This window comes from Onychostoma macrolepis, chromosome 03 (assembly GCF_012432095.1).
Source record: "Onychostoma macrolepis isolate SWU-2019 chromosome 03, ASM1243209v1, whole genome shotgun sequence".
Taxonomy (NCBI): Eukaryota; Metazoa; Chordata; class Actinopteri; order Cypriniformes; family Cyprinidae; genus Onychostoma; species Onychostoma macrolepis.
The window spans coordinates 20,903,174-20,916,398 of record NC_081157.1 but is presented as its reverse complement, the minus strand read 5'-3'; the positions used below and the strand labels follow the sequence as shown (position 1 = coordinate 20,916,398).

The 13,225-nt window shown below is 35.2% G+C and overlaps 1 protein-coding gene and 1 non-coding gene across 2 annotated transcripts; both read right to left on the bottom strand.

The window, feature by feature from the left end:
- Positions 1-545: 545 nt before the first annotated feature.
- kri1 (KRI1 homolog) lies at positions 546-11,584 on the bottom strand. The gene is made up of 19 exons (XM_058768702.1): positions 11,372-11,584; positions 10,733-10,809; positions 10,535-10,640; positions 10,326-10,428; positions 10,069-10,135; positions 9,381-9,430; positions 8,999-9,089; positions 8,806-8,883; positions 7,858-7,961; positions 6,511-6,643; positions 6,287-6,382; positions 5,693-5,863; positions 5,435-5,510; positions 3,978-4,090; positions 3,699-3,870; positions 3,418-3,548; positions 1,683-1,747; positions 1,403-1,498; positions 546-1,242 (listed from the first exon to the last, which is right to left on the bottom strand). The coding sequence occupies exons 1-19, from the start codon at positions 11,445-11,447 to the stop codon at positions 750-752; spliced, it is 2,298 nt and encodes a 765-aa protein (XP_058624685.1). The 5' UTR covers positions 11,448-11,584; the 3' UTR covers positions 546-749.
- On the bottom strand, positions 3,269-3,364 carry LOC131538185 (Z30 small nucleolar RNA). Its single transcript, XR_009270506.1, has one exon. It is a non-coding gene; the product is annotated as a Z30 small nucleolar RNA (small nucleolar RNA).
- Positions 11,585-13,225: the final 1,641 nt, after the last annotated feature.

Sequence of the window (13,225 nt, the reverse complement as noted above, 5' to 3'; positions counted from 1 at the left end):
AAGTACTTGAATTAATTTGTTGTGGTAATTCTATAGCTGCTGTGGTAATACAAAAACTATAGTAATACAAACAAATTACTTTACCCAATACTGTACTAAGTCTTCTACAACTATATGGTATATTATACTACAATACACTAAAAACTAAAACTAAAGTATAATACAGTATTTATTACAGTTTATCAGTTCACTATAGTTAATACTACAGTATGCTGTAGCATTCATTAAAGTGTTGTGAATACTATAATATATACAGTATAATACACTTTACTATAGCATGGTTACTATAGTATTTTTTCATGTGGGTTGTATTGAAAAGAACATGTTTTCTCTATGAATCAACAAGAGTTTCATGGGTTGCAATGATTGTATGCTGCTTGCAACTGAAAATTTTAATAAATATTTGTATTTGTTATATTTTAAAAGTGAATCTGGGATAACTCCATCAAAACTCAGTAACTAAGTCTGATGACCTTAATATAATGTTTTCCATTTCCTAGAGCAGAGTGGTCAACAGATAACATGAAAAGGAATGTGAAAGAAGTTTCTTTATTTCTACTATAACTCCTCTTTTTATTTTTTAAGAACACAGATAAAATTCATATTCATGAAACAATGGTGAACCAGAAACTTTCGAGATTCAAGCTATGTATTAGAAAATTAGAAAGCTATTATTTTGTGCTTTCTGGTCCCTCGGGAACAAATGTTCAATATGCCAAACACATACTCAAAATGGTTTACTTTAAGCATCACTGTTTGCTCTTTTTCTGCTGCTTTTCCTTTTTCTCCCGCTCTTTTCTCTTCTGTCTGTACAGCTCTCTGAAGTGGAGTCTCTTTGGATTCAGCCCGTAGGCCTGGAGTCTCTGTCTGCTGAACTCTGTTCCAGCCATCTTCACCGTCATGGACCTGGAAAGTAGGCGTCCACCTCGGGGCCTCATTTTCTTTTTAGGCCGTTGAGGTTTTTCAGTCCTTTCCTTGGCCAGCTCCTCTTTCGGAGTTACAGCAGTCTCCTCCCGCTTCACCTTTTTCTTAGGAACCAGGAACTCCTTGTCATCCTCCCCTTCATCCTGTACAGCGACTTCTTTGAGGTCTGTTTGGCCTAAGCCGTCAACTACAGCGCTTTCAGATGCATCTTCTGTCAGATCTCTCTTCTCTATATTGACGTCAGACTTCTTTAGACGATCCCTTCTCTTCTTGCCCACCTTCCCCTTGGGCTCCTTCAGCTCCTCCTCACCTTCGTTCCTGTGTAAAGAAGCACAAACACACTAAAACACAAGTACTCATATGATGGGGAGGTGAACATGGTTCTTGAAAAAGATGCAAATTGGTGCAAAGCTCGGTCTCATTTGTATGAGGTTTATAGCTTGCATGTCATGAACACGATGTTGAAAGGAACACTTACTCATTATACAAAGACACAAACACTTGCTCTTTCTTCTTGTTATTCCGTGCTTTGATCTGGAAGTTCTTCACGTCACATAGCTCCTCTCTCTCTGACCTAAACAAGGAAAAATGAAGCAAGCCTCATTAAAAAATGTATTCCAGGCCAGTGGGAAAATTTTTTTTATTTAGCTAAAACTATTTTCCCAGATAATATCATTAAACATTATTACTATATATTCCAACACTTCACTATAGTTCCCGGCTAACACATATCCATCACAAAAACTGCTGTATGGTACCTGTACATGCAGGTCTTCCTCAACGAGCACCAGCGGTTCAACTCACTTTCATCTGCTTTCAGGATCTATGGAAAGAAGTTCAGGTGAGAACAACATGGAAATATTAGAATGGAATAACATGGATATAATAAATTGTTTATTTAAATAAAATACTAATAAATAAATCATATGATAGATTATGTTAAACCATTCAAAATTATAGGGATGCATCAACTGTGGCTTATACAACTAATAATTATTTTTATGTTTATGGCTGATACCGATAATGGACAGAATAATAATTTTAAAAAAAATCTACTAATAACTAATGTTTAAATATTTGGGGTCAGTTTTTTATGTTTTTGAAAGTCGTCACTTATGCTCACAGATGATTTCTTTGATCAAATATAAATTAAAAACAGTAATATTGTGAGACTGTGAGAACAGTTTTCTAAACTAACATTCTGAAAATATGTATATACATTACTGTTCAAAGGCTTGTTATTTGACAAAAAAAAACCCCACTAAAACCAGTAATAATGTGAAATATTATTACAATTAAAAGAACTGTTTTCTATGTTAACATTAGTGCTGTCAATGATTAATCGCGATTAATCTCATCCAAAATAAAAAAAATTGTTTACATAATATATGTGTGTTCTGTGTATATTTATTATGTATATTTAAAGACACACACACACACACACACAGCATATATTTTGGAAAGATTTACATGCATTTACATGTATATATTTATATTCATATAAATGATATCATATATAAATATATTTAATATATAAGCGTAACATTTTTCTTAAAATATATACATGCATGTGTGTATTTATATAATACATAATAAATATACACAGTACACACTCTTATTATTTACATTATTTATTTACACAAAAACTTTTATTCTGGATGCGATTAATCGTTTGACAGCACTAGTTAATATATTTTAAAGTTTAATTAATTCCTGTGTTGTCAAATCATTACTCCACTCTTCAGTGTCACATGATCCTTCAGAAATCATACTAATATGATGATTTGATGCTCAAGAAACATTTCTCTATAATCAGTGTTGTGCTGCTTAATATTTCTGTGAAAACATTTTAATACTTTTTTTTTTCCAGAATTATTTCTTGACTAGAAAGTTATTTGATATGTAAATCTTTTGTAACATTTTAAATGTCCTGACTGCCACTTTCAATCAACTTAATGTTTCCTTGCAGAAGCAAAAATCTTATTAATCCCAAACTTTTAAATGGTAGTGTATAAATAATATAATAAGGCAGCAATATTATTTTATATATAAATGTAATTATTTATAAATGTGATTATTACCAAACAAATTATACTAATAAAACACTAAATACAATAAAAGTCAATAGCTTTTGGCAATGTGAAATGACTGATAGGCATAAAAAAATATTGGCAGACGTGGTCCTTCCTTATACACTTGGGATCCTTATGCAATCCAAATAAAAGTCCAGCTTCACCAATGACAGTGAACGTGAAGCTCAAACATACTAAACACAGCTCTCAAATCCTCTATGATCTAAATGTGACACAAATGCTAATGTACACTGGTGGTTTCCAGTGCAGATCTGTTCAGAGAGAAGATTACTGTCCTCAGACCCTGGTCAGAGTTACTCCCAGAGGAACAGCAATACCAGGTCAGACACAATCGCTCATCAGCACAGAATTTAGAGTTAATCATCATCCAGACACATTACTGTTGCTCGTAGCCCCTCACCTCGTCAGTGGTCAGACCGAAGTCATTCTGTACAACTTCTCTATAGCGGAATCTGCAGGGCAAGTCATCGATGACATCCTCATAATCCAGTTTATAGTACTCATCCAGATACTGCTCAAAGGTTTTCTCCTCTGGAAACATGATCAGAATGGGCAAATAAGATTTTAGGATTATACAGGACTACAGAAATGTAAATGTGGGCGGGGTTTTCTTTTTGACTGACCAATGACAGATAGAGGGAGTGTCCTGTCTAAAAACTTTAACATACATCCAATACTCACTTGGATCAAAGACTGGCTTGTTTTTGGTGATGATCTCTGCAAAGTGGGACTTCTTTCTCTTCTTTCCCATTTGAGGGGCGTCCTCTTTGGTCTTCTTTTTCTTCTCCTGTCTCTCTTTCTTTCTCTTCTTTTTAGAAACAGGCTGTTGACTTTGGTCATACTCCGCATCCATCTACCCAAGAGATTTCAGGTGTGATTAAGAGCAGACACCATTTACAGTGAACACAGTAGTTCAGTGCTGCATCTGTGTTGCATATTAAGAATGAGAAACGGTCTTACTATAAAGTCAGGATCTTCACAGTAGGGCTCATCCTCCGCAGCATAATCTTCCTCATCTCCATAGTCGTCCTCATTTTCTTCATTACCGACCCATGTGTCCCAGTTCCAATTTTCTAACAAAACATATTTATATCACAAAAGCTTCCAAAACTTTCGGATTGGTAGGAGTTTTAAATGTTTTTGAAAGACGTCCTTTTACGCTCACTTAGTCTGCATTTATTTGTTGTTTTAAAGGGGGTCATATGATGCTATTTTAAAGGTCATTATTTTGTGCATTTGGTGTAACAGAATATGTTGACATGCTTTAATGTTCAAATACTGTACATTATTGTAGTTCCTCTATGCCCCGCCTCTCAAACGCATCGTTTTCTACAAAGCCCCTCCTTCCGACAAGCCCAGTCTGCTCTGATTGGCCAACTGACACAGTGCATTGTGATTGGCCGAACACCACAAGCGTGCGTCGGATATGTAACGCCCCTTACCATAATCATGAGCTTCAGCTTTCAAAGTAAATACAAAGACAGTTAATAATGTTGTTAGTTTTACCATCAGTTCAAGCCTGAGAGGGGAACAGAGTCATGTGACAGACACAGTGATGAAGCTCGTATGTATTTGCACACAAGCTGCGGTTAAGACCACTGACTCCACTGTGATGTGACCCTGTCTCTCCCTCTCTCACTCTCACTCACTCACTCACACACACACACAACGCGTTACTCTACACTGCGCATAATTCCACATTTGAACTGTCAACAGCAAATAATTAAACTGTTAACAAAACATTCTCACAGTCGCTGATTCAGAAGCGCCAGATTGTCAAAGTCGGAATTGCCCCTTTATTTTTTTAATTTAGAAATTGCCTTCGTGCACGTCCAGCCTTGTACTCTCCTAGGTTCATGAAACTGTTGTCCATCAAATGCGTTGCACAAATTTGAACATTTGGTTTGTGCTGTTCTGTTGTAAACAAATCTTAACAATGATTCCTAACTGCTTCTACTTTCGGAAGGACAAATAAAGTGCTTTTGCTTCACATAGAAACACACAGCGTCTCCATGACATGGCTACATCAACACTACTGCGGTTCCTGAAACCACGCCTTGTTTCTTTGCGTGCACCTTTGGGCGACATTACGCAAATATTTCCACATCGTGACGTAGACATTTGGGGGCGTGTTTAAATGAGGTGTTTTAGTCTGGATCAGGCTTCTCTTTTAGATAGAATAAATCCTTTTGTGGGAGACTTTGAGCTTTGTAACTCTGCAGATCGTATACATGCACAAACGGCTACATAACACACTAAAGAAAAGGAAAACAAGAAATCGCATCATATGACCCCTTTAAAGTAAAAACAGTAATATTGTATTTCTGTGATGCAAAAGCTGAATAAAAGTAATGAAATGTTTTTCCAAAAAAAAAAGAAAGTGTATATGAACATCCATCCAAGAGACACAATGCTACCTGCCAAATCATCATCATCATCAAACTGTGGTTTTTCTTCCTCGTTCTCTCCATAGTATTCATCTCCAAAGAACTTCTGTATATGAGAATGAAGAAAAGTGCATATTAAATACATGAAAGCATGTGCAGCTCAATGGAATTATCAAACAGATAAATAGCAATTATTTCATCATAAGCTGTGACTACTGATAGCTCCTGTCTTGAGGCTTTGTTCCAGACCTACAGTCACAGATGGGATATCTCTCATTTCAGACCCACCTGCATGAGTTGGTCGTGTTGCTGGGGGTCAAAGTCTCCCTCCAGGTCAACGTCATTGAAAGCCAGCTTCTCATTTCCTGTCAGCTCCTGCAGTTTCTTCAGTTTGTCCATGATCTCTGCTCGCTTCAGGTTCTTCAGTTCCTTCAGCTGCTGCTGTTTCTGTTCCTTCTCCTACAGGACACGTTAGGGATAGGAATTGTAAGGAATTAAACAATTCTGGTTCTCAATCCTCTTGACGGTTCCTTACTTCACCCAAAAATTTGTATTTACTGATGCTGTTTGGTCACATTAAGAGTGAAAGCAAATGAGGTTTGGCGTACAGTAGTTGTTGAATAATTATTGAATAATTTGAATTATTGTTGAATTATTGAATAGTTGTTGAATAATTGACAACACTTCTGTTCAATCATTTGGGATCAGTAAACTTTTCTTTAAAGAAATTAATACCTTTATTCAGCAAGGACACATTAAATTGATCAGAAATGACAGTAAAGACTTTTAAATTGCTACAAAAGATTTCTATTTCAAATAAATGCTGCTCTTTTCAACTTTCTATTTATCAAAGAAACCTGAAAAGTAGTATGCTTAGTTTACCTTTTTCTTCCTCTCTTTCACCTCCTCCCTCTTCCTTTTCCTACTGTCATCTTTGCTTCGGACAGATGTGGCGATGTTGCGAGGATATGTTTTGATCTGTGGAGGAACAGCGGTTTGATGGGTAATGATTATTAAAAAAGAGCTTTGCTCTTCACTAAGACACTCAGGTCGCCATATAACAAAAAAGTTAATGACAAATCACGCTGACGTTGACATCCTTTTACCTTTCCAGCATCAGGCTCCTCAAAGCGGAAGTTGTAATGCCTCTCAAAGTCTTCCTGTTTATGCAAGAATGATTCTCCTTCATCCTCTGAGTCATCCACATCATCCTGCATCAGCTCATTATAGGTGGGGACCCTAAAAGCATTCACAGATACGGAGATACAAAAGTTTGGGGACAGTAAGAAATGAATACTTTTTTCAGCAAGAATGCGTTAAACTGATGTTACAAAAGAACTTTCTACTTATCAAATGATCCTGTAAGAAATCACCGTGTGGTTTCCACAAAAATATTAAGCAGCACAACTGCTTTCAACATTGATAATGATAAGAAATGTTTCTTGAGCAGCAAATCATCATATTAAAATGATTTCAGAAGGATCACGTGACACTGATCTGAATTACGACAGCTCCTGGACAATTTTGCACCTCTTAAAACTCAAACTGTATCATTCACTAACTCTGCGCCCTCGTTTACTCCTGAAAAACTAAATCTAAAAAGATAAAAACTAATGGCTGCTGCTGATGGTGGGTCCTTATCTATTCTTGTTTTGCTTGATTTGAGTGCAGCTTTTGATACCATTTCACACAATATCTTGTTAAACCGTTTATCTACTATTGGTATCTCTGGTATTCCTCTCGCCTGGTTTACTTCATACCTTTCCAATCGTACACAGTTCGTACAATTAAAAAGTTTGCTCGCCTTCATTCATCTCTCTTCTCACACAGTACTGCCATTCTTGTTCACTCACTCAATTACTCCATCTCTTCAACAGCTACATTGGCTTCCCATCAAATTTTGCACTGAATTTAAAATTATTTTTCTCACGTATAAAACTCTCCACAACCTCGCTCCAACTTATCTCTCAGATCTCATTCAGCCTTACACTCCTTCTCGAACACTTCGTTCTTCCTCAATGGGTCTTCTCCATACACCCACGGCTCATTTAACAACCATGGGTCATAGCCGTGCTGCTCCTCGCCTTTGGAATTCCCTCCCAGCTAACATCCACAACTTAGACTCGTTATCCCAATTCAAAGCTAAACTCAAAACTCACTTATTCAGAATAGCTTATCCTACATGATTACTGTCTACACTCAAATCTGTATTTTTAATTTTTTTTTTGGAAACTGCTGCTTCTCTTTTTTATGGTTCATTGATATTGCTATTTGTTGTTATTTATTGCTCCCTGACGTACGGTGACCTTGAGTGATTTGAAAGGCATCTTAAAATGTATTATTATTATTATTACTGAAGACTGGAGTAATGATACACATTCAAACGGCTATTTATGTTCATGCATGTTCATCACTTACGGATTCAACGCTGTAATACTATAGACAAAACCCACCTATTTTCATCCTCCTCCAGGTAGCCCTTGTTGAGCATGTAATCTCGCAGGAAAGACTCTCTCTCATCCAGCTCGGGGTTGTTCCAGTAGTCGCGCAGGTATTTCTGGAACAGAAAAGAGCAAGAGTGAGTAAGGCCTTTCGTTATCCATTGTTTCATCTAGGGCAGCACGATAAATCGAAGTGAAATCAAAATCGCGATTAGGCAGAAGCTACGATTGTCATGCGTATCTTTCAGTGAATTATGGTTTTGTGATCAGCAGTTAATCTCCATCCGAAGGCCAGAGAGCGCTCTCGCGCGGAAACTCCAAATACACCCCGCAGAAGAAACCCAGTAAATCCTATAGCGGTAGCTGAATAAACAGAAGATTTAACTGCTTTCATTGATTCAACGTGACTAATAAACACACGACTACGGCAATATATGGTTTATCTGAGTTCTTATTATTGTAATTTTCATTATAATAATGTATATTTATAATGCAATGCATTTATCACTGCTTAGAATACTGTGAAATATGTTGCGTGCCTCATTCTATGTAAGAAGCCACATCGTCTCACAGAAGGATCTATTTCACACACTCGACTGACGTTATGAAGTGAGTTTGTAGTAAAAAATGTTATTAAATGTGGTATTTTCACATTCTTTCAGATAGAGCATCATTTACTACACAGAGCAGTAGTTCACTAAGGAGCTACGCAAACAGCTGTCATTATCGTGAACGATTTCTTCAATTTCATAATCGTACAATAATATCGTCTGTGATTTTTTTGCGTTACCTGTCAGTGAACTACAGCTCTGTGTAGTAAATGCTTCTCCATCTGAAAGCAGGTGATGGAGATTTACTGCTGATTACAGAACCAGCTTTACTGACAAAATGCGCATTCGATCTAATCATCCAGCCCTAGTTTCATCATTAAATATCTTAAAATCGAAGCAAAACACTGACCATGTCCTTAACTTCCTCCTCCCCCTCCAGCTCCGCCTGACCCTTCAGCCATTCCACATAGTCGGCTTCCTCTTTGTCCTTCAGAAAGCAGGAACAGACAAACACAAAGAAAAGGTTTATGATCGGATACTGTTTTAATCTACACAATTAGCCATTCATTAACATAATTTTTAAAGAAGAGAATATCAAGCACCTTCTCCTCTTGTGTTTTGGTTCTCCGTGTCAGCAGCTGTCTGCCTCCGTCGCTGTCCTCTTCATCACTGTCTTGCACAAACTTTCGAAAACTGCCAAATGAAAATATAGACTCAAGCAAAACATTTTGCAATACTATCCATAAAGGAATAGTTCACCCAGTATTAAACAACTGTCATTATTTACTCACTCTCATGAAGTTTCAATCCATATGTCTTTCTTTCCTCCGTTTCCATATGAGAAAGAAGTCATACAGATTTGGAACGACATTATGGAGAGTAAATGATGACAGAATTTTCATTTTGACTGAACTATTCCTTTAAAATCAACACAGACAAATAATACAGACAGCTATACGTTAAGTAACATGAGATAATTTATACCTTTCCTGTAGTTCCTTCTGTTGTTGGATGTAGGTGGGAGATGCAGCTCTCTGTAATAAACATATTATCCCCATATTATACCCAAACATATTATCTAGTGATATGTTAGTCATGAAGCGGTTTCAGATACTGAAGAAGCCACTTTAATGAGTGGAGAAACATCTTAAATGAAAACCAAGTCTTGAAAATTTCCATCTGATTGTTTTGTATCATTTGTATAATTTGATAAAATAATTAGTGCTGTCAAACAAAATAAAAGTTTTTGTTTACATAATATATGTATGTGTACGGTATATATTTATTATGTATATATAAATACACACCCATGCATGTATATATTTAAGAAAAATGTTACATTTATATATTAAATATTTATATATAATATAAATTATATGAATATAAATATAGACGTGTAAATACATGTAAATATTTTCAAAATATATACTGTGCGTGTGAGTATTTATATATACTTAATAAATATACACAGTACACACAGATATTAAGTAAATAAAGACTTTTCTTTTGGATGTGTTTTAGTTTGACAGCACTAAAAATAATATTAAGGTCTTTTTAACTCGGAATAATGTACATACATTAATTGTACACTATAAGTTTAAGCACGTGATAAAAAGTAACAAGGTCCATTTTCAGACCATGTTGAAAAACTAAACACCTTAAGTATAATTACCTTCTGCATCATTCTGGAGACTTCTTCATCAGCACTGTCATCCTCATCGTCATCATCATCATATTTTCTAAAATGGATTATATTCAATTATATTACACAAACAATCTGAGCACTATAGAGAGAATATCAGTAATCTACATATATAATAAACAAACAATTCATTTTCATTGTGCTTCCACTATTTCAGCTTTGATACAACTATTGTTTCATTCATTGTGGCCACAGCTTTCATCATTTATAAACCGATGATTTCTTACCCTCCTCTCTCCAGGATGACTTTCCTCTCGTAGTCCTTCAGGAACATGGGTTTCTCGGACTTTTTTGAAGTGGACGGTTGATCATCGCTGCCTGATCCAGATGCTGTTTATTCACAGAGACAATTCACATGAAAACGATACAGTCTCCTCATACAGTACATGTCCGTAATTGGAGTAGAAAGCATATTATATGAAGCTATCGTTCATACTCTCTTCTGTGTAGAATTTGGCATTTTTCTGATAGATCTTTGGATCTTTCTTCTTCAGCAGTGACAGCGTTCTGTAAAAATCTCTGTCCAGCTTTGGGTCCAGCTCCTATAAATTCATTTATCAGAGTATTGAACATGATAATCTGGGTATAAAGTTGGTAAAACGTTTTCAGACAAGAAAGTGAGAGAATATTTTACCACTTCACTCTCATCTGAGTCAGAGTTGGAGGACTCAGAGGAATTCTCCTCATCTTGGTCTCCATAGCGATCCTTCACTGGAACATAAACACTCAGATTTAGCATTCATTTGACTCAACAGATTTAAAAGCACAGTTCACTGTAAAATTAAATGTATGATCGCCTGTATGACACAAATAGAGACATGTAGCAGAAATGTCAAATTTGCGGGGTATGTTTTGCCTCATGCCTAAAAAAAACCCGCTGTCAGTGAAAGTACTACCTACATTGTTAATAATTATATATAGACAGATACATAAAACAAGCTTTAAAAATATTTACTTTCTTATTTATCAACACTTGTGGATATTAAGAACTTACCACAGCTTTATTGTTAGTAAATATGACAATTTGGGTTAAAATGGTGAATTTTTGTACTTGTAATGTTAGAAAAAATGGTCTACTTAGATTATCTTTATGAACATATGCAACATTACTCTTAATTTTCAGAAACAGTCTCGACAACACATACAAAAAGAAATCGTAGCACGTTTGATGTTTAAAGTATAGATATTAGCATATTAAAATGCAGAGTATTAATATCTGAGTGTGTGGTAAACAGCCCGTGCTTGTGTTTCTAGTCTAAGTGTCTTAACTTACGTCTCTGTAGTTCTTCCTTCTGACGATATTTCTCATATTTTTCTGCAAACTTCGTATTAATCTTGAGGTCCGACATGATCGTTTACAACTGTACAGTATCTTGCGATTTGGAATCAGATTAATATCTCAATAATTCAAACTCCCACGTTGGACATGTTGCTTAGCTGCACGGCATGGCACGTGACCTATGACCCTTCTTACGTCACAGAGTTCATGGTTCAAATATCTCTTCCTATCGCGGATTCTTTTTCAACTAACATTTTTTTCTTCGTAGAAATTAAAACAGTCCGTTTTGTCTCAGATTTAGACGGTTTATTTTCGAATTTTAGATAAAAATGTGTGTTCGTCCACGTGACTTCGTCGTGGAAAAGCGGGGTTCAGTCAGACCACTAGAGGGCAGGATATCATGTAAAATAATAATAATAAAAAAGTTTGTCTGAAAATGGTTTTTTGATCTCGTTAAAAATAAAAAGAATAATAATAATAATAATAAGTTAATGAAAATAATAAAAATGTATTAATTATAATGTAATATTAATATATAATTAAAATAATATAATTATTATATCGAAATAATTAATAACTGTGTAAAATAATATTATAATATGATTTTATAAGCAATCAATAATATATCATTTTAATTTATCCTATACATATCCTATAATGTTATTAATAATAATACACAAATATCTGTCATCCTCTCAGCGGCCTCTGATCTGGCCCCTGTGTCTGACTCAATGTCCCACTAACTGTGACTACAGAGAAAGGTAAACAATTCCCTTTACTACATATAGGCATGGCAGGAGGCCAAGGTACATAAAAAACATAAGTACGGTAGTTCAGAGTTCAGCTTTTACCTATCATTCACTGTTTTGATGTTCTCCGTCACAGTTCAGTGTTGATTCGGCTCTGACCTCCTTTCTTTAAATTTGCAGTTAAGACTACAGGAAGAGGAAGAATAAAGAGTAGAGTCCTCCTTTTTGCATAATTATAGATCGACATTGATATTTAATAGTATATATATATATATATATATATATATATATATCAATCTGAGTGTAATTCCACCAAATCCAACAGTCATCACTATGTCCACTGAATATGTTGCACACTTAAAGAAATGTTGCTCACTCAGTGAACTGTCTGCAAAAATCTTGACTTTGACAGATTAAATTAAAAAGACATTTCAAGAATATGAATATATCAAGCAATATTCCATATGAGGATTTGTTTTTTCTTGCCAAAGCAAAGTCACAAAACAAACATGCCACACAAACATTGTGCGGTGACAGAGTGTCCAGGTTTCTAAGGCTAATCTTTAGTGATGTCAGAACATGCGATTTCTGAGAGATTACGAGAAAGAAAACAATTATGGCCTGTTCTGGACACACTGTGATGTACAACTGTTTTTAGCAATAAAAAAAAGCCAAAAGAGACAGATCCTAAAACAGCTGAATTTGATGGCCATAAATTATAAAGGGCAAAAGCAGTACAAAACAACGATTTTTCACTAAAGTAAAAACATAAAATAAAAAAGGTTTGGGGTCAGTAAGAATTTAGAAATTCATGGTTTTATTCAGCAAAGACACATTAAATAGATAAAACAATAATAATAATAATTTCACAAAATATAAATGATGTGTTTTAACTTTCCATTCATTACGAATTCTGAAGAAAAAACATAGTTTCCTCAAAAATATGAAGCAGCACAACTGTTTTCGACTTTTGATAATAATAAGGAATGTTTCTTGAGCTGCAAATCAGCATATTAGAATGATTTCTGAAGGATCATGTGACACTAAAGAAGACTATTTTTAAATAGGCCTATATATTAAAATATATCCCAATAGAAAA